General features: G+C 45.3%; 1 protein-coding gene and 1 long non-coding RNA gene across 2 annotated transcripts in view; both read left to right on the top strand.

Annotated features, from left to right (window-relative positions):
• The first annotated feature begins 3,706 nt into the window (after positions 1 to 3,706).
• The window catches only part of LOC124004218 (inositol-pentakisphosphate 2-kinase-like), a 41,466-nt gene continuing 23,226 nt past the window's right edge, over positions 3,707 to 21,946 (top strand). Inside the window, exons 1-7 of the mRNA XM_046312981.1 lie at positions 3,707 to 3,961; positions 4,356 to 4,415; positions 5,052 to 5,147; positions 6,297 to 6,363; positions 7,554 to 7,678; positions 16,427 to 16,483; positions 19,218 to 19,303. Of these exons, the coding sequence (XP_046168937.1) occupies positions 3,881 to 3,961; positions 4,356 to 4,415; positions 5,052 to 5,147; positions 6,297 to 6,363; positions 7,554 to 7,678; positions 16,427 to 16,483; positions 19,218 to 19,303 (572 nt within the window). The 5' untranslated portion in view covers positions 3,707 to 3,880. The remainder of the gene's footprint in view (positions 3,962 to 4,355; positions 4,416 to 5,051; positions 5,148 to 6,296; positions 6,364 to 7,553; positions 7,679 to 16,426; positions 16,484 to 19,217; positions 19,304 to 21,946) is intronic.
• LOC124002361 lies at positions 7,998 to 8,986 on the top strand. Its single transcript, XR_006832993.1, has 2 exons — positions 7,998 to 8,466; positions 8,501 to 8,986. It is a non-coding gene; the product is annotated as an uncharacterized LOC124002361 (long non-coding RNA).

The following is a 21,946-nucleotide window of genomic DNA, read 5'->3' as shown; positions in this document are numbered from 1 at the left end:
CTCCACGAACAGGGTTGGAGTGAACCTACAGGATGGTAGCTCTCCACGAACAGGGTTGGAGTGAACCTACAGGATGGTAGCTCTCCACAAACAGGGTTGGAGTGAACCTACAGGAGGGTAGCTCTCCACAAACAGGGTTGGAGTGAACCTACAGGAGGGTAGCTCTCCACGAACAGGGTTGGAGTGAACCTACAGGAGGGTAGCTCTCCACGAACAGGGTTGGAGTGAACCTACAGGAGGGTAGCTCTCCACAAACAGGGTTGGAGTGAACCTACAGGAGGGTAGCTCTCCACGAACAGGGTTGGAGTGAACCTACAGGAGGGTAGCTCTCCACGAACAGGGTTGGAGTGAACCTACAGGAGGGTAGCTCTCCACGAACAGGGTTGGAGTGAACCTACAGGAGGGTAGCTCTCCACGAACAGGGTTGGAGTGAACCTACAGGAGGGTAGCTCTCCACAAACAGGGTTGGAGTGAACCTACAGGAGGGTAGCTCTCCACAAACAGGGTTGGAGTGAACCTACAGGAGGGTAGCTCTCCACAAACAGGGTTGGAGTGAACCTACAGGAGGGTAGCTCTCCACGAACAGGGTTGGAGTGAACCTACAGGAGGGTAGCTCTCCACGAACAGGGTTGGAGTGAACCTACAGGAGGGTAGCTCTCCACAAACAGGGTTGGAGTGAACCTACAGGATGGTAGCTCTCCACGAACAGGGTTGGAGTGAACCTACAGGATGGTAGCTCTCCACGAACAGGGTTGGAGTGAACCTACAGGATGGTAGCTCTCCACAAACAGGGTTGGAGTGAACCTACAGGAGGGTAGCTCTCCACGAACAGGGTTGGAGTGAACCTACAGGAGGGTAGCTCTCCACGAACAGGGTTGGAGTGAACCTACAGGATGGTAGCTCTCCACGAACAGGGTTGGAGTGAACCTACAGGATGGTAGCTCTCCACAAACAGGGTTGGAGTGAACCTACAGGATGGTAGCTCTCCACGAACAGGGTTGGAGTGAACCTACAGGATGGTAGCTCTCCACAAACAGGGTTGGAGTGAACCTACAGGAAGGTAGCTCTCCACGAACAGGGTTGGAGTGAACCTACAGGAGGGTAGCTCTCCACGAACAGGGTTGGAGTGAACCTACAGGAGGGTAGCTCTCCACGAACAGGGTTGGAGTGAACCTACAGGAGGGTAGCTCTCCACGAACAGGGTTGGAGAGCCCTGTTTTAGGCAATAGATCTCAAAGCACAATCACTGCTAAACTTATTGGAAATGGTTCTCTTTCTCATCCATAAACACAGTCCAGTGTAACTATGGTTCTGTAGCTCAAATCAGCTGGATGAGTGGTATTGTTATCAGGAAGGACGTCTAGCATGGACGGATCGCTGAAATAATGATTAGGATCACACTTCATCAATTTAAATATTGTGGGAACACCATCTGGCAGCCAAACACAAGTTATCAGTGCAGCGTCTAGACATGACCGAAATATCTTCACGCCTACATGGGAAAAACCTCCAAGCTTCCGTCATAAGTGTCAATTCAATTTGAAAATAGTTTGGAGAGACTAACTAATCCTGTGTGAATAGTCCTGTGGAATAACGTGCGTGCTTCGTTAGTCATTACAAAACCAACGTCTCTAGTAATACCCGTCCGAATAGGGCAATAACATGGCATAGAATAGGTTTATCAGCACAGAAGTATCACTGAAATATTGTACACTGAACAAAAATATAAATGCAACATGCAACAATTTCAATAGTACCTAATCTATGGATTTCACATGAATGGATATGCATCTGTTTGCACCTTTAAAAAAAGAAGAAGGTAAGTGTGTGGATCAGAAAACCAGTCAGTATCTGGTGTGACAAACCATTTACCTCATGCAGCACGACACATCTCCTACACATAGATTTCATCAGGCTGGTGAATGTGGTCTGTAGAATGTTGTCCCACTCATCTTCAATGGCTGTGCGAAGTTGCTGGATACTGGCGGGAACTGGAACACGCTGTCATACACGTCGATCCAGAGCATCCCGAACATGCTCAATGTGTGACATGGCTGGTGAGTATGCAGGCCATGGAAGAACTGGGACATTTTCAGCTTTCAGGAATTGTTTACAGATCCTTGTGACATGGGGCCGTGCATTATCATGCTGAAACATGAGATGATGGCGGCGGATGAATGGCACGACAATGGGCCTCGATCTCATCACGGTATCTCTGTGCTGATTAAATTTTGCTTTACCTCACTAAACTAGACATTAGCTGGCATCCTGAAAGAATATGAGACTGTCCTGAACAAAAAGAGATGAAATAACAGCACTTACAGTTGACCGGGGCAGCCCACACTAGAACCCATGTGAGTTCAGGACTCCACACTAGAACCCATGTGAGTTCAGGCCCCCACACCTCCACACTTACAGTTGACCGGGGCAGCTCTTGCAGGGCAGAAATTTGACAAACTAACTTGTTGGAAAGGTGACTATGAGTAAATGAATAGATGACATTCACTGCTATAAAGTAATGTTAGGATATATGAGTTATGCTGTTAGAGTTTTGTGCCCAATCCACTGCGGTGTTCTAGGTGCTGTCATGACGTTGGCCTGGGGGGATAGGTTTATGACAGTCATAAATACCTCTCCCCCTTTTTCCTCTCTCTACCCTACTGATGTTACATGTGCAAACCCCTTGGTTAACATAGTGGCTAGAGATTTGAGTCAGTATGTTGGCAGCATCCAGTCAACGTTAGTGATGGCGGTTTAACAGTCTGATGGCCTTGAGATAGAAGCTGTTTTTCAGTCTCTCGGTCCCAGCTTTGATGCACCTGTACTGACCTTACCTTCTGGATGATAGCGGGGTGAACAGGCAGTGGCTCGGGTGGTTTTTGTCCTTGATGATCTTTATGGCCTTCCTGTGACATCGGGTGGTGTAGGTGTCCTGGAGGCCAGGTAGTTTGCCCCCGGTGATGCGTTGTGCAGACCACACCACGCCTTATGGTTGTGGGCGGAGTGGTTGCCATACCAGGTGGTGATACAGGCCGAACAGATTTCAGACCATTTCAGTTTGTTGCAGAAGATCGGAGGTGTCCTGTGCGAGAGAGGCAGGTTGAGGTGGCCATGGTCAGAGTAGTACAGAAGGTGTTGTACTGTATGCTGAGGCATTGACCAAAGTAAGAGGAGGATGGATCAACGGTGAGGTATTCTGAGAGGATCCCGGTGAATATAAAATCTGTTCCAGAACTGAGGGCCTCAGTAAGGTTGGCTTACTGTATGGTGTTCATAGCAATGGTTATCAACTGTACCACAGAGGTTGAGCGTAAGTCACAGAAAATGGATGATGTGGTGGCAGCTGCAGAGAAGTACTTGGGAGTATGAAATTTAACTTCAGATGATTTACAGGGTGTGTTGAGGGGTGTCCTGTCCTCTCAGGTCATTGGCCTGGGGTATGATCAGATCGGGTTAAAGTAGTAGAATAAGGTGATGAGATTTAATGAGTATAGGGTTAGTTGGAAGGGTAATTAAAAATAAATGTATATTTTTATTGTATTCATGTCAAAATTATCAATCCGGCTCTCCTATACCATGTTGTATCACTAAGTGTAATGCACTATACCTCATTTGGGGGCGGTAATGAACCCGCCGTTAAACCTCACCGAAGAAGAAGAAGACATATGTGGGCGGGACTTCCTCCAGAAATCCGTCGTTGCAGCAAATCTTTTTTTTTTTTTTTGTAAAGTAATTAACCATCTGTGTTGTCACTGTCTTGGTGTCAGTAGCTGAAGTAATTGTTACAGCATTGGAACTTGTGGTGGTGTTGTTGTTGGCCTTGGAAAGTTGTTGGAGTTTATACACAGATACATTTTTTAGGACATCGCACAGTTGTGTTATGGAACTGGATAAAATGGACGAGAACGACTGGAAATACCACGGCGAGGGCAACAAAAGCCTAGTGGTTTCTCATGTCCAGGTGAGCTAGTTAGCAACAGTAGCATATGCAGCTAACTAGCTAACATTAGTAAGCTAATAGCTAATAACTAGCTGGACAAGTTGTCTGGCGCCGTCCATGTCTAACAGTGGAAAGTTAAATATTGTTTGCTTTATTTGCTACAAGATAGTTTCCCTAGAAGTCATCTAATTCTTGTACTTTTCCACACCAGTTGCTAACTTAGCTGACAAGCTAGCCAGTTAACTCAACTTAGCTGCATGTCTGTGATGCCTTGGAAGTCAAAACGAGCCAGTTATCTATCTAACCTTGCTGAGTTATCAAGTGGGTTTCAGCAAATACATTTTTTTACTCCACCTTATTTATAAATAAGATTCACAATGTTGTTGTATCTAACAACTCTCTCTTTCCTATCTAGCACGCCAGAGTCCTTCGGCTACTGAAGTATTCCACAGAAGATGCTGAAAACTCGCCTAAGGTGAGTAAAAGTTGTCCCATTGGTATGTAAGACTTGGTAACTTGCATAGTAACAAATGTACTACCATATGTCTTGGACTGGTTTATTCTGGGAAACGTTTAGTGTGTTTATGTTTATGGTTAATCAACAACTCAATTGGGCTCCCGAGTGGCGCAGTGGTCTAAGACACTGTAGTCCCTGGTTCGAATCCAGGCTGTATCACATCTGGCCGTGGATGGGAATCCCGTAGGGCTGCGCACAATTGGCCCAGTGTTGTCCGGGTTTGACCAGGGTGAAAATAATTGGTTCATAACTGATTTTCCTAGTTAAAGGTTGGCTAAATAAATGAATAAACTCCTTGTGATAATTTCTAAGGAATGTGATATACATTTGGGTTTTGGAAATCAGCACTGGTGGGAGCCAGGCTAGGGTGAAGTTGGCCCTAGATGCTGATCCTGGGTCAGTTTTACATTTCATCCTCTAATGGGGAAAGGGAAGCTGATCCAAGATATTTATCTTAACAAGGCCCGAAGGTCCAACTTGGGAGTTAAAGGCTTTCATTGACTGCTTGGATCAACCAAGCAAACACTAGTATGCATAGACTCGGGATGTCACATCAACTTCATTTCTCTTGACGGTCTGTTTCTTCTCTTCCAGACAACAGATCAAGCTTTCCGCCACATACAGAACATAGTTGACTATAGTCAAAATGTCATGAAGCCACTGCTGGGGGAGAAATTCGTCCACAATGGAGTAAGATAACCATATTGTTGCAAACAGCATGTTGCCTTTTCCCCCATTTGTTAACAGACTCCTGTAATGCCATTAGCATGTTAGTGGTGTCATGTCATGTAATACCATTAGCATGTTAGCGGTGTCATGTCATGTAATGCCATTAGCATGTTAGCGGTGTCATGTAATGCCATTAGCATGTTAGCGGTGTCATGTAATGCCATTAGCATGTTAGCGGTGTCATGTCATGTAATACCATTAGCATGTTAGCGGTGTAATGTCATGTAATGCCGTTAGCGGTGTCATGTAATGCCATTAGCATGTTAGTGATGTCATGTAATACCATTAGCATGTTAGCGATGTCATGTAATACCATTAGCATGTTAGCGATGTCATGTAATACCATTAGCATGTTAGCGATGTCATGTAATACCATTAGCATGTTAGCGGTGTCATGTCATGCCATTAGCATGTTAGCGGTGTCATGTGATGCCATTAGCATGTTAGCGGTGTCATGTAATGCCATTAGCATGTTAGCGGTGTCATGTAATGCCATTAGCATGTTAGCGGTGTCATGTAATGCCATTAGCATGTTAGCGGTGTCATGTAATGCCATTAGCATGTTAGCGGTGTCATGTGATGCCATTAGCATGTTAGCGGTGTCATGTGATGCCATTAGCATGGTAGCGGTGTCATGTGATGCCATTAGCATGGTAGCGGTGTCATGTGATGCCATTAGCATGGTAGCGCTGTCATGTGATGCCATTAGCATTATTATTATATTATTAGCATGGTAGCGCTGTCATGTGATGCCATTAGCATGGTAGCGCTGTCATGTGATGCCATTAGCATTATTTTCTATGACGGCTTAGGAACAGTGGGTTAACTGCCTGTTCAGGGGCAGAAGGACAGATGTGTACCTTGTCAGCTCAGAGATTCAAAACTGCAACCTTTCGGTTACAAGTCCAACACTAACCACTAGGCTACCCTACCATTAGCGTGGTAGCGGTGTCGCGTCACGCCGTTAGCGTGGTAGCGGTAGCTGTTTGTTGAAATGGAAGTACTTTATTATGGCAGTCAGTTTAAACTTGAGGTTATCGTCAGTTCTTATTTTCCCTGATATAGGTTCATGATATAGATGAATTAATCAGTTATTCGATCATGTTGCAGGAGGCTGTGAAGCTCCCATTAGACTTTGTCCGCCAGCTGTCATTGAAGGTCCAGCAGGAAAGGCCAGGTACCTGTTTTCTTTACTTTACTATCAGGGTTTGACATATTTCGGGTTTTATCATGAAATTTAATTTCCTCCTTCACTGTGTTGTGGAATATGTCATTTCCTCCACTGTGTTGCGGAATATGTCATTTCCTCCTCCACTGTGTTGCGGAATATGTCGCTAAATGACTTAAATGAAATGAAATGAATTTCCTCCTCCACTGTGTTGTAGAATATGTCATTTCCTCCTCCACTGTGTTGCGGAATATGTCGCTAAATGACTTAAATGAAATGAAATGAATTTCCTCCTCCACTGTGTTGTAGAATATGTCATTTCCTCCTCCACTGTGTTGCGGAATATGTCGTTGATTGAGCCAGGAGAAAGGACTGCCTCCTTTGCGACTGTAGAATGTTTTTCAGTTGATGACTATGCGTATGTCTATAATGTGGAGGTTTCAGCGCTTTGTTCTACAGTCGCAAGAAGGCAGTCCTTTCTTCTGGCTCATTCAATCAAAAGCAGTGTACGAAGAACGAAATAAGGTTCTGTTTTGGGACGCAGACTGTTTCCACAACACAGTGGAGGAGGAAATGACATATTCCGCAACACAGTGGAGGAGGAAATGACATATTCCGCAACACAGTGGAGGAGGAAATGACATATTCCGCAACACAGTGGCGGAGGAAATGACATATTCCGCAACACAGTGGCGGAGGAAATGACATATTCCGCAACACAGTGGCGGAGGAAATGACATATTCCGCAACACAGTGGAGGAGGAAATGACATATTCCGCAACACAGTGGCGGAGGAAATGACATATTCCGCAACACAGTGGCGGAGGAAATGACATATTCCGCAACACAGTGGCGGAGGAAATGACATATTCCGCAACACAGTGGCGGAGGAAATGACATATTCCGCAACACAGTGGCGGAGGAAATGACATATTCCGCAACACAGTGGCGGAGGAAATGACATATTCCGCAACACAGTGGCGGAGGAAATGACATATTCTGCAACACAGTGGAGGAGGAAATGACATTCTGCATTGAGTTTAATTTTATGTCCACAGCCAGGCTAAATGGGAGCCTGGTAAACCCGCCCCTAATGTCTCTGACTGTACATTTGTGTTTATAGAATGTTGTCTCCAAAGCCCGTGTGTTATGACTGTGTTATAACAACCCATCTGTCTGTGTGTTCCATGTCATGGCAGAGTCTCGCTGTGACAAAGTGATGGATACGTTGAGTGGATGTGCCTTGTGTCTGCCTAACCTCACCCAGCTCTCCTCCTGCTGCTGCTGCAGAGAACACAGACCTCCTCTCTGTATAGAGATTAAGGTACAGTCTCGGTCCTCTCCCTATAGAGATTAAGGTACAGTCTCGGTCCTCTCCCTATAGAGATTAAGGTACAGTCTCGGTCCTCTCCCTATAGAGATTAAGGTACAGTCTCGGTCCTCTCTGTATAGAGATTAAGGTACAGTCTCGGTCCTCTCCCTATAGAGATTAAGGTACAGTCTCGGTCCTCTCCCTATAGAGATTAAGGTACAGTCTCGGTCCTCTCCCTATAGAGATTAAGGTACAGTCTCTGTCCTCTCCCTATAGAGATTAAGGTACAGTCTCGGTCCTCTCCCTATAGAGATTAAGGTACAGTCTCGGTCCTCTCCCTATAGAGATTAAGGTACAGTCTCGGTCCTCTCCCTATAGAGATTAAGGTAGTCTCTGTCCTCTCTGTATAGAGATTAATGTACTGTCTCTGTCCTCTCCCTATAGAGATTAAGGTACTGTCTCGGTCCTCTCGGTACAGTCACAGTCCTCTCATCTCTGTATAGAGATTAAGGTAGTCTCGGTCCTCTCCCTATAGAGATTAAGGTACAGTCTCGGTCCTCTGTATAGAGATTAAGGTACAGTCTCGGTCCTCTCGGTACAGTCACAGTCCTCTCATCTCTGTATAGAGATTAAGGTAGTCTCGGTCCTCTCCCTATAGAGATTAAGGTGTAGTCTCGGTCCTCTCCCTATAGAGATTAAGGTACAGTCTCGGTCCTCTCCCTATAGAGATTAAGGTAGTCTCTGTCCTCTCTGTATAGAGATTAAGGTACTGTCTCTGTCCTCTCCCTATAGAGATTAAGGTACTGTCTCGGTCCTCTCTGTATAGAGATTAAGGTACAGTCTCGGTCCTCTCGGTACAGTCACAGTCCTCTCATCTCTGTATAGAGATTAAGGTACCGTATCAGTCCTCTCTGTGTAGAGTGTTAGGTACAGGTCCTCTACTTCAAGACTCTTGGAAAAGCATTCCAGGTGAAGCTGGTTGAGAGAATGCCCAGAGTGTGCAAAGCTGTCATATAAAGGCAAAGGTTGGCTCTTGAAAAATCTCAAATATATTTTATATTTTGATTTGTTTAACACTTACATAGTTCTCATGTCTTCACTATTTATTCTACAATTTAGAAAAAAGTACAAATAAAGAAAAACCCTGGAATGAGTCGGTGTAAACTGTGTATGTCTATCAAACCCAGGTGGCTGTATTGGCATGGGAAACGTATGATAGCGTTGCCAAAACAAGGGGAAGTTGATAATACTCAAAAGTGAAATAAACTGAACATTACACTCACAGAAGTTTCCTAAAGAATAAAGACATTTCAAATGTCATTATGAGTGTGTGTGTGTATGTATATATATATATTACACAGTGTTGTAACTATTTCTATCAAACACAACCTTCGCAGAGTATTCCTACCCCTTTATCTCTTGTTTTTGTTTTTCAGGGGGTGATCAGCTTTAATATTGTGGCTCGAATGTAGCTTCTATCAATGTAATTGTCTGCATCATTTCCAATCCCCGATATAGTTTTGGTGTGTGTGTGTGAATATAAACTTTAAAAAAAAAAAAAAAAGAATATACCTTTATTATTCCCCAAACCCTACCACCCTTCCCCCAATTGGAGTAAACTAATACAAGATAACACTTAGGCTTCTACCTTCAGATTTTACAGACTCCATTTATTTTACAGTAGTTATTTTTTGTTTTTAGTCATTCCTCTATTTCTGATGTCCATACAGTTGATTTCTATTTTTAACTGTGCTATTTCACAATTGCTGAAACTATATACATTTTACAGATCTGTATGTTTTACATTTCTTATTTCTCCCACCCTTCATCCTCATTCAACCCCTCCCATCTATCTCTCAACACCCTCCAGTCCCTTCAGCTCCATTCAACCCCTCCAGTCCCTTCAGCTCCATTCAACCCCTCCAGTCCCTTCAGCTCCATTCAACCCCTCCCATCTATCTCTCAACACCCTCCAGTCCCTTCAGCTCCATTCAACCCATCCAGTCCCTTCATCCTCATTCAACCCCTCCAGTCCCTTCATCCTCATTCAACCCCTCCAGTCCCTTCATCCTCATTCAACCCCTCCAGTCCCTTCATCCTCATTCAACCCCTCCAGTCCCTTCATCCTCATTCAACCCCTCCAGTCCCTTCATCCTCATTCAACCCCTCCAGTCCCTTCATCCTCATTCAACCCCTCCAGTCCCTTCATCCTCATTCAACCCCTCCAGTCCCTTCATCCTCATTCAACCCCTCCCATCTATCTCTCAACACCCTCCAGTCCCTTCAGCTCCATTCAACCCCTCCAGTCCCTTCAGCTCCATTCAACCCCTCCAGTCCCTTCAGCTCCATTCAACCCCTCCCATCTATCTCTCAACACCATCCAGTCCCACCCTTCATCCTCATTCAACCCCTCCCATCTATCTCTCAACACCATCCAGTCCCACCCTTCATCCTCATTCAACCCCTCCCATCTATCTCTCAACACCCTCCAGTCCCTTCAGCTCCATTCAACCCCTCCAGTCCCTTCAGCTCCATTCAACCCCTCCAGTCCCTTCAGCTCCATTCAACCCCTCCCATCTATCTCTCAACACCATCCAGTCCCACCCTTCATCCTCATTCAACCCCTCCCATCTATCTCTCAACACCATCCAGTCCCACCCTTCATCCTCATTCAACCCCTCCCATCTATCTCTCAACACCCTCCAGTCCCTTCAGCTCCATTCAACCCCTCCAGTCCCTTCAGCTCCATTCAACCCCTCCAGTCCCTTCAGCTCCATTCAACCCCTCCAGTCCCTTCAGCTCCATTCAACCCCTCCAGTCCCTTCAGCTCCATTCAACCCCTCCAGTCCCTTCAGCTCCATTCAACCCTCCCATCTATCTCTCAACACCATCCAGTCCCACCCTTCATCCTCATTCAACCCCTCCCATCTATCTCTCAACACCATCCAGTCCCACCCTTCATCCTCATTCAACCCCTCCCATCTATCTCTCAACACCCTCCAGTCCCTTCAGCTCCATTCAACCCCTCCAGTCCCTTCAGCTCCATTCAACCCCTCCAGTCCCTTCAGCTCCATTCAACCCCTCCAGTCCCTTCAGCTCCATTCAACCCCTCCAGTCCCTTCAGCTCCATTCAACCCCTCCAGTCCCTTCAGCTCCATTCAACCCCTCCAGTCCCTTCAGCTCCATTCAACCCCTCCAGTCCCTTCAGCTCCATTCAACCCCTCCAGTCCCTTCAGCTCCATTCAAGCCCCTCCCATCCCCTCCAGTCCCTTCAGCTCCATTCAACCCCTCCAGTCCCTTCAGCTCCATTCAACCCCTCCAGTCCCTTCAGCTCCATTCAACCCCTCCAGTCCCTTCAGCTCCATTCAACCCCTCCAGTCCCTTCAGCTCCATTCAACCCCTCCAGTCCCTTCAGCTCCATTCAACCCCTCCAGTCCCTTCAGCTCCATTCAACCCCTCCAGTCCCTTCAGCTCCATTCAACCCCTCCAGTCCCTTCAGCTCCATTCAACCCCTCCAGTCCCTTCAGCTCCATTCAACCCCTCCAGTCCCTTCAGCTCCATTCAACCCCTCCAGTCCCTTCAGCTCCATTCAACCCCTCCAGTCCCTTCAGCTCCATTCAACCCCTCCAGTCCCTTCAGCTCCATTCAACCCCTCCAGTCCCTTCAGCTCCATTCAACCCCTCCAGTCCCTTCAGCTCCATTCAACCCCTCCAGTCCCTTCAGCTCCATTCAACCCCTCCAGTCCCTTCAGCTCCATTCAACCCCTCCAGTCCCTTCAGCTCCATTCAACCCCTCCAGTCCCTTCAGCTCCATTCAACCCCTCCAGTCCCTTCAGCTCCATTCAACCCCTCCAGTCCCTTCAGCTCCATTCAACCCCTCCAGTCCGCTCAGCTCCATTCAACCCCTCCAGTCGCTCAGCTCCATTCAACCCCTCCCATCTGTCTCTCAGCTCCATTCAACCCCTCCCATCTGTCTCTCAACACCATCCAGTCCCACCCTTCAGCTCCATTCAACCCCTCCAGTCGCTCAGCTCCATTCAACCCCTCCCATCTGTCTCTCAACACCATCCAGTCCCACCCTTCAGCTCCATTCAACCCCTCCCATCTGTCTCTCAACACCATCCAGTCCCTCAGCTCCATTCAACCCCTCCCATCTGTCTCTCAACACCATCCAGTCCCACCCTTCAGCTCCATTCAACCCCTCCCATCTGTCTCTCAGCACCATCCAGTCCCACCCTTCAGCTCCATTCAACCCCTCCCATCTGTCTCTCAACACCATCCAGTCCCACCCTTCAGCTCCATTCAACCCCTCCCATCTGTCTCTCAGCACCATCCAGTCCCACCCTTCAGCTCCATTCAACCCCTCCCATCTGTCTCTCAACACCATCCAGTCCCACCCTTCAGCTCCATTCAACCCCTCCCATCTGTCTCTCAACACCATCCAGTCCCACCCTTCAGCTCCATTCAACCCCTCCCATCTGTCTCTCAGCACCATCCAGTCCCACCCTTCAGCTCCATTCAACCCCTCCCATCTGTCTCTCAACACCATCCAGTCCCTTCAGCTCCATTCAACCCCTCCCATCTGTCTCTCTACACCATCCAGTCCCTTCAGCTCCATTCAACCCCTCCCATCTGTCTCTCAACACCATCCAGTCCCTTCAGCTCCATTCAACCCCTCCCATCTGTCTCTCAACACCATCCAGTCCCTTCAGCTCCACTCAACCCCTCCCATCTGTCTCTCAACACCATCCAGTCCCACCCTTCAGCTCCATTCAACCTCTCCCATCTGTCTCTCAGCACCATCCAGTCCCTTCAGCTCCATTCAACCTCTCCCATCTGTCTCTCAGCACCATCCAGTCCCTTCAGCTCCATTCAACCCCTCCCATCTGTCTCTCAACACCATCCAGTCCCTTCAGCTCCATTCAACCCCTCCCATCTGTCTCTCAACACCATCCAGTCCCACCCTTCAGCTCCATTCAACCCCTCCCATCTGTCTCTCAACACCATCCAGTTTGGATTTCTATTGGCCATATATTTTAATTGTGTTGTGATGCTTCACAAATGTAGTGAACCTTTCTATTCTCATAGCTTCTACAGATTATAAATTAAATAATATTTTTTGTTAAAATAATTTTTATATTATTGATAGATTGACTATAACTTCTCTAATCACATAGTATTGCTATCTTCAGCGTTAGTTCCAAGTAAATGTTGCAATTCTTCATCCATTCCTGGACCTGTGACCATAAACAATCTACATATGGACAGCACCATAATAAATTATCTAATGACTGTCTCTTCGCAGCAAAATCTGCAGAGCTGGGAAGGTTGTGTCCACCATTTATATAACATTATATTGGTTGCAAGAATTTTGTATAGTAATTTAAATAAAACGTTTTGAATCCGGTGTGGTTTTGCGTGTCAATTCATAAACCCATGGAATCGGTTCATCAGTCTCTTCCCAACTACTTTGTCATTTATATGGCTGTTAGTTTTGTTGGTCCTTAGATGAAATTGGTACACCACCGTTTAAAAGTTTGGGGTCACTTAGAAATGTCCTTGTTTCAATAAATAATCACTTTATTTGTCCATTTAAAATATCATTAAATGTAGACATTGTCAATGTTGTAAATGACTGTTGTAGCTGGAAACCAGTGATTTAAAATGGAATATCTACATAGGCGTACAGAGGCCCATTATCAGCAACCATCACTCCTGTGTTCCAATGGCACGTTGTGTTAGCTAATCCAAGTTTATCATTTAAAAAAGGCTAATTGATCATTAGAAAACCCTTTTGCAATTATGTCAGCACAGCTGAAAACTGTTGTATTGATTATAGAAGCAATTAAACTGGCCTTTAGACTAGTTGAGTATCTGGAGCATCTGCATTTGTGGTTTCGATTACAGGCTCAAAATGGCCAGAAACAAAGGACTTTCTTCTGAAACTCGTCAGTCTATTCTTGTTCTGACAAAATGAAATCCATACAATTTGCTTCTTTTAGTGGAGTTGGAGACTGAAATCAAAATATCGTTGGGTGAATCATGCTCCATTTGTAACAAGTTTCAATACACTTTTTCTTTAGTAAATCAAAATCAAATCAAATTTATTTATATAGCCCTTCGTACATCAGCTGATATCTCAAAGTGCTGTACAGAAACCCAGCCCTAAACCCCAAACAGCAAGCAATGCAGATAGTAGAATTTCTGTTGACGATTGAAAAATAATTTGCATTTTTTTTTCACATCTTCCATCCAGTTCACTTTATTTTAACCTTTTTTTTGAATAAGTTCCTCCATTTCTTTTCTTTGTCCTCGGGCTTATTTAGTGCCCTTTAACACAATGGGGCGGCAGGGTAGCCTAGTGGTTAGAGCGTTGGACTAGTAACCGGAATGTTGCAAGTTCAAACCCCCGAGCTGACAACGTACAAATCTGTCATTCTGCCCTTGAACAGGCAGTTAACCCACTTCCTAGGGGGTTATTGAAAATAAGAATTTGTTCTTAACTGACTTCCATGGTTAAATAAGGTCAAATAAAATGTAAAAAATAATGACATTGGGAAATTTTTGCAAATTGATTAAAAACAGAATTACCTTATTTCCATAAGTATTCAGACCCTTTGATATGAGATTTGAAATTGAGCTCCGGTGCCTCCTGTTTCCATTGATCATCCTTGCTGTTTCTACAACTTGATTGGAGTCCACTTGTGGTAAATTAAATTGATTGGACATGATTTGGAAAGGCACACATCTGTCTATAAGGTCCCACAGTTGACAGTACATGCCAGAGCAAAAACCAAGCCATGAGGTCGAAGGAATTGTCCGTAGCGCTCCGAGACAGGATTGTGTCGAGGCACATATCTTGGGAAGGGTACCAAAAAATGTCTGCAGCATTGAAGGTCACTAAGAACACAGTGGCCTCCATCATTCTTAAATGGAGGAAGTTTAAAACCACCAAGACTCTTAGTAGAGCTGGCCGCCCAGCCAAACTGAGCAATCGGGGGGAGAAGGACCTTGGTCAGGGAGGTGACCAAGAACCACCCGATGGACACTGACAGAGCTCCAGAGTTCCTCTGGAGATGGTTGTCCTTCTGGAAGGTTCTCCCATCTTTGCAACACCAATGTTTTACAATTTTAATGAAACCTTTTAAGTAGGCAAGTCAATTATGCCTTTTAATAAGAAATTTGGCATTTTTGCTAGCAAGTCTTAAGTAAAATGCTCGTGACCGCCCGCTTGGAGTTTGCCATGTGGCATGTGAAGGCCAAAGATTGAACTCTTTGTCCTGAATGCCAAGCGTCACATCTGGAGGAAACCTGGCACCATCCTTATGGTGTTGGCAGGCAGCATCACGCTGTGGGGATGTTGTTCAGCGACTGGGAGACAAGTCAGGATCGAGGGAAAGAACGGAGCCAAGGACAGAGATCCTTGATGAAAACCTGCTCCAGAGCACTCAGGACCTCCGACTGGGGTGAAGGTTCACCTTCCAACAGGACAACGACCCCATGTAACTTAACAAAATGTGAACCGTCAAGCGGTCTGATTTACTTTAAGGTATAAGGCACGGTATATTGTCTATAGGTGAGGTGTCTGTCCTCTGATATATTAATGTCTATTGGGTGAGGTGTCTGTCCTCTGATATATTCATGTCTATTGGGTGAGGTGTCTGTCCTCTGATATATTAATGTCTATTGGGTGAGGTGTCTGTCCTCTGATATATTCATGTCTATTGGGTGAGGTGTCTGTCCTCTGATATATTCATGTCTATTGGGTGAGGTGTCTGTCCTCTGATATATTAATGTCTATTGGGTGAGGTGTCTGTCCTCTGATATATTCATGTCTATTGGGTGAGGTGTCTGTCCTCTGATATATTCATGTCTATTGGGTGAGGTGTCTGTCCTCTGATATATTCATGTCTATTGGGTGAGGTGTCTGTCCTCTGATATATTCATGTCTATTGGGTGAGGTGTCTGTCCTCTGATATATTCATGTCTATTGGGTGAGGTGTCTGTCCTCTGATATATTCATGTCTATTGGGTGAGGTGTCTGTCCTCTGATATATTCATGTCTATTGGGTGAGGTGTCTGTCCTCTGATATATTCATGTCTATTGGGTGAGGTGTCTGTCCTCTGATATATTCATGTCTATTGGGTGAGGTGTCTGTCCTCTGATATATTCATGTCTATTGGGTGAGGTGTCTGTCCTCTGATATATTCATGTCTATTGGGTGAGGTGTCTGTCCTCTGATATATTCATGTCTATTGGGTGAGGTGTCTGTCCTCTCTGTATAGGGATAATAAGGTCCTCTATAGATGAGGTGGTTTGTTAACATGACATCAGAGGATTTTGTTTCTGTTATGAATCACCAGCTGTCCTCACCTCATAGCCACACAATGGCTGACGGAAAATGTCATTAACAACAGTCATTTTAAAAGTAGGATTTTACTGATCAGCGAGTCAAAACATAGAACTGGTTCTCAAATCAATTGACATTTCCTGTGTAAACTAACTTGACAGAGTATTTCAAAGACAAATACCTGATGATACTCCTAGTATAATGAATAGGTACGGCCCTGGGTTACTGAAAACAGGCTATAAGGGAAGGGTGAGTCTGGGAGCGTGGGGGTTTGGAAGTCTTAAGAAATGGATGATTGTGTTGAGCTTGAAAAGAGACGTTTTGGTTGGATAACGATTAATCAAATCAACTCATCCACCAGCCACCGTTGACTCACTTTTGCTTATTCATTCTTGTCTTGTGTTTTACAGCCCAAATGTGGATTTCTACCAGCCTCTAGACACATTACGAAAGACATCAAGAGGAAGGTGAGTTGATATTGTTTTGTATGACACTCAACTGGTTTCATCAGTAGAAATGACACTGGATGTTCCTGATATTGTTTCATCAGTAGAAATGACACTGGATGTTCCTGTTCTACTGGTTGGGGTTCTTCATCAGTAGAAATGACACTGGATGTTCCTGTTCTACTGGTTGGGGTTCTTCATCAGTAGAAATGACACTGGATGTTCCTGTTCTACTGGTTGGGGGTTCTTCATCAGTAGAAATGACACTGGATGTTCCTGTTCTACTGGTTGGGGGTTCTTCATCAGTAGAAATGACACTGGATGTTCCTGTTCTACTGGTTGGGGGTTCTTCATCAGTAGAAATGACACTGGATGTTCCTGTTCTACTGGTTGGGGGTTCTTCATCAGTAGAAATGACACTGGATGTTCCTGTTCTACTGGTTGGGGTTCTTCATCAGTAGAAATGACACTGGATGTTCCTGTTCTACTGGTTGGGGTTCTTCATCAGTAGAAATGACACTGGATGTTCCTGTTCTACTGGTTGGGGGTTCTTCATCAGTAGAAATGACACTGGATGTTCCTGTTCTACTGGTTGGGGGTTCTTCATCAGTAGAAATGACACTGGATGTTCCTGTTCTACTGGTTGGGGGTTCTTCATCAGTAGAAATGACATGTCCATTTTAATAATGAATGGAACAAGAGCATCTATATAGAACGACATGGAATCACTGGTCACTTTAATGTTTACATACTGCTTTACTCATCTTACATGTATATACTGTATTCTATTACATTTACATTTAAGTCATTTAGCAGACACTCTTATCCAGAGCGACTTACAAATTGGTGCATTCACCTTATGACATCCAGTAGAACAGACACTTTACAATAGTGCATCTAAATCTTAAACCGGGGGGGGGGGGTTGAGAGGGATTACTTATCCTATCCTAGGTATTCCTTAAAGAGGTGGGGTTTCAGGTGTCTCCGTAAGGTGGTGATTGACTCCGCTGTCCTGGCGTCGTGAGGGAGTTTGTTCCACCATTGGGGGGCCAGAGCAGCGAACAGTTTTGACTGGGCTGAGCGGGAACTGTACTTCCTCAGTGGTAGGGAAGCGAGCAGGCCAGAGGTGGATGAACGCAGTGCCCTTGTTTGGGTGTAGGGCCTGATCAGAGCCTGGAGGTACTGAGGTGCCGTTCCCCTCACAGCTCCGTAGGCAAGCACCATGGTCTTGTAGCGGATGCGAGCTTCAACTGGAAGCCAGTGGAGAGAGCGGAGGAGCGGGGTGAGAGCGGGGTGACGTGAGAGAACTTGGGAAGGTTGAACACCAGAAGGGCTGCGGCGTTCTGGATGAGTTGTAGGGGTTTAATGGCACAGGCAGGGAGCCCAGCCAACAGCGAGTTGCAGTAATCCAGACGGGAGATGACAAGTGCTAGGACCTGCGCCGCTTCCTGTGTGAGGCAGGGTCGTACTCTGCGGATGTTGTAGAGCATGAACCTACAGGAACGGGCCACCGCCTTGATGTTAGTTGAGAACGACAGGGTGTTGTCCAGGATCACGCCAAGGTTCTTAGCGCTCTGGGAGGAGGACACAATGGAGTTGTCAACCGTGATGGCGAGATCATGGAACGGGCAGTCCTTCCCCGGGAGGAAGAGCAGCTCCGTCTTGCCGAGGTTCAGCTTGAGGTGGTGATCCGTCATCCACACTGATATGTCTGCCAGACATGCAGAGATGCGATTCGCCACCTGGTCATCAGAAGGGGGAAAGGAGAAGATTAATTGTGTGTCGTCTGCATAGCAATGATAGGAGAGACCATGTGAGGTTATGACAGAGCCAAGTGACTTGGTGTATAGCGAGAATAGGAGAGGGCCTAGAACAAAGCCCTGGGGGACACCAGTGGTGAGAGCGCATGGTGAGGAGACAGATTCTCGCCACGCCACCTGGTAGGAGCGACCTGTCAGGTAGGACGCAATCCAAGCGTGGGCCGCGCCGGAGATGCCCAACTCGGAGAGGGTGGAGAGGAGGATCTGATGGTTCACAGTATCGAAGGCAGCCGATGGGTCTAGAAGGATGAGAGCAGAGGAGAGAAAGTTAGCTTTAGCAGTGCGGAGCGCCTCCATGATACAGAGAAGAGCAGTCTCAGTTGAATGACTAGTCTTGAAACCTGACTGATTTGGATCAAGAAGGTCATTCAGAGAGAGATAGCGGGAGAGCTGGCCAAGGACGGCACGTTCAAGAGTTTTGGAGAGAAAAGAAAGAAGGGATACTGGTCTGTAGTTGTTGACATCGGAGGGATCGAGTGTAGGTTTTATATTCTACTGTATTCTACTGTATTTACTAACTAGTCACTTTAATAATGTTTACATACTGCTTTACTCATCTCATATGTGTATATACTACATTCTACTGTATTCTAGTCAATGCCACTCAGACATAGCTCATCCTAATATTTACACATTTAGATTTGTGTGTGTATATGTTGTGAATTGTTAGATATTACTGCACTGTTGGAGCTAGGAACACAAGCATTTCTCTACACCCACAATAACATCTGCTAAACATGTCTGTGACAAATAAAAATGTATTATTTTGCATATATGTTTAATGTTACCGCTTGTTTTGACGACACCAAACAATAGAAATGGGTTTGAAATATTCTAGTAGGCATTTGTTGTGGAAGTTGACTGTTCTGGTGTAATCGGTATCTGCCCCCTGGTGGTGGGATTGTAGAATTGCACCTGATGGAGATTGACTGACTGTTGTGGTCTTCTCTCTAAATAAACAGTTAGCCAATGGAAAGTGGAAACGGCTGAGCCGGTACTGTCCCTTGGACCTGTTCTCAGGGTAAGTAACAGTACCCTTCACCCCCCCCAGTTATCACTGTCCCTTTGACCTGTCCTCAGGGTAAGTAACAGTACCCTTCATTCATATTCACTGAGTGGTTTAATAGACCAGGTCATATTCACTGAGGGTTTAATAGACCAGGTCATATTCACTGAGGGGTTTAATAGACCAGGTCATATTCCACTGAGGGGTTTAATAGACCAGGTCATATCCACTGAGGGGTTTAATAGACCAGGTCATATCCACTGAGGGGTTTAATAGACCAGGTCATATCCACTGAGGGGTTTAATAGACCAGGTCATATCCACTGAGGGGTTTAATAGACCAGGTCATATTCACTGAGGGGTTTAATAGACCAGGTCATATTCACTGAGGGGTTTAATAGACCAGGTCATATTCATATCCACTGAGTGGTTTAATAGACCAGGTCATATCCACTGAGGGGTTTAATAGACCAGGTCATATCCACTGAGGGGTTTAATAGACCAGGTCATATCCACTGAGTGGTTTAATAGACCAGGTCATATTCATATCCACTGAGTGGTTTAATAGACCAGGTCATATTCACTGAGGGGTTTAATAGACCAGGTCATATTCACTGAGGGGTTTAATAGACCAGGTCATATTCACTGAGGGGTTTAATAGACCAGGTCATATTCACTGAGGGGTTTAATAGACCAGGTCATATCCACTGAGGGGTTTAATAGACCAGGTCATATCCACTGAGGGGTTTAATAGACCAGGTCATATCCACTGAGGGGTTTAATAGACCAGGTCATATCCACTGAGGGGTTTAATAGACCAGGTCATATCCACTGAGGGGTTTAATAGACCAGGTCATATTCACTGAGGGGTTTAATAGACCAGGTCATATTCATATCCACTGAGGGGTTTAATAGACCAGGTCATATTCATATCCACTGAGGGGTTTAATAGACCAGGTCATATTCACTGAGGGGTTTAATAGACCAGGTCATATTCACTGAGGGGTTTAATAGACCAGGTCATATTCACTGAGGGGTTTAATAGACCAGGTCATATTCACTGAGGGGTTTAATAGACCAGGTCATATTCACTGAGGGGTTTAATAGACCAGGTCATATCCACTGAGGGGTTTAATAGACCAGGTCATATTCACTGAGGGGTTTAATAGACCAGGTCATATCATATTCACTGAGGGGACCAGGTCATATTCACTGAAATAGACCAGGTCATATTCACTGAGGGGTTTAATAGACCAGGTCATATCCACTGAGGGGTTTAATAGACCAGGTCATATCCACTGAGGGTTTAATTTAATAGACCAGGTCATATTCACTGAGGGTTTAATAGACCAGGTCATATTCACTGAGGGGTTTAATAGACCAGGTCATATCCACTGAGGGGTTTAATAGACCAGGTCATATTCACTGAGGGGACCAGGTTTAATTTAGACCAGGTCATATCCACTGACTGGTCATATTCACTGAGGGTTTAATAGACCAGGTCATATTCACTGAGGGGTTTAATAGACCAGGTCATATCCACTGAGGGGTTTAATAGACCAGGTCATATCCACTGAGGGGTTTAATAGACCAGACCAGGTCATATTCACTGAGGGGTTTAATAGACCAGGTCATATCCACTGAGGGGTTTAATAGACCAGGTCATATCCACTGAGGGGTTTAATAGACCAGGTCATATTCACTGAGGGGTTTAATAGACCAGGTCATATTCACTGAGGGGTTTAATAGACCAGGTCATATCCACTGAGGGGTTTAATAGACCAGGTCATATCCACTGAGGGGTTAATAGACCAGGTCATATTCATATCCACTGAGGGGTTTAATAGACCAGGTCATATCCACTGAGGGGTTTAATAGACCAGGTCATATCCACTGAGGGGTTTAATAGACCAGGTCATATTCATATCCACTAAGGGGTTTAATAGACCAGGTCATATCCACTGAGGGGTTTAATAGACCAGGTCATATCCACTGAGGGTTTAATAGACCAGGTCATATCCACTGAGGGGTTTAATAGACCAGGTCATATTCACTGAGGGGTTTAATAGACCAGGTCATATTCACTGAGGGTTTAATAGACCAGGTCATGAGGGGTTTAATAGACCAGGTCATATTCACTGAGGGGTTTAATAGACCAGGTTTAATAGACCAGGTCATATTCACTGAGGGGTTTAATAGACCAGGTCATATTCACTGAGGGTTTAATAGACCAGGTCATATTCACTGAGGGGTTTAATAGACCAGGTCATATTCACTGAGGGGTTTAATAGACCAGGTCATATTCACTGAGGGGTTTAATAGACCAGGTCATATTCACTGAGGGGTTTAATAGACCAGGTCATATCCACTGAGGGGTTTAATAGACCAGGTCATATCCACTGAGGGGTTTAATAGACCAGGTCATATTCATATCCACTGAGTGGTTTAATAGACCAGGTCATATTCACTGAGGGGTTTAATAGACCAGGTCATATCCACTGAGGGGTTTAATAGACCAGGTCATATTCATATCCACTGAGTGGTTTAATAGACCAGGTCATATCCACTGAGGGGTTTAATAGACCAGGTCATATTCACTGAGGGGTTTAATAGACCAGGTCATATCCACTGAGGGGTTTAATAGACCAGGTCATATCCA

Source organism: Oncorhynchus gorbuscha, linkage group LG18, assembly GCF_021184085.1.
Source record: "Oncorhynchus gorbuscha isolate QuinsamMale2020 ecotype Even-year linkage group LG18, OgorEven_v1.0, whole genome shotgun sequence".
Lineage (NCBI taxonomy): Eukaryota > Metazoa > Chordata > Actinopteri > Salmoniformes > Salmonidae > Oncorhynchus > Oncorhynchus gorbuscha.
The sequence above is the reverse complement of the archived record's forward strand: the minus strand, read 5'-3'. Positions and strand labels throughout refer to the sequence as shown.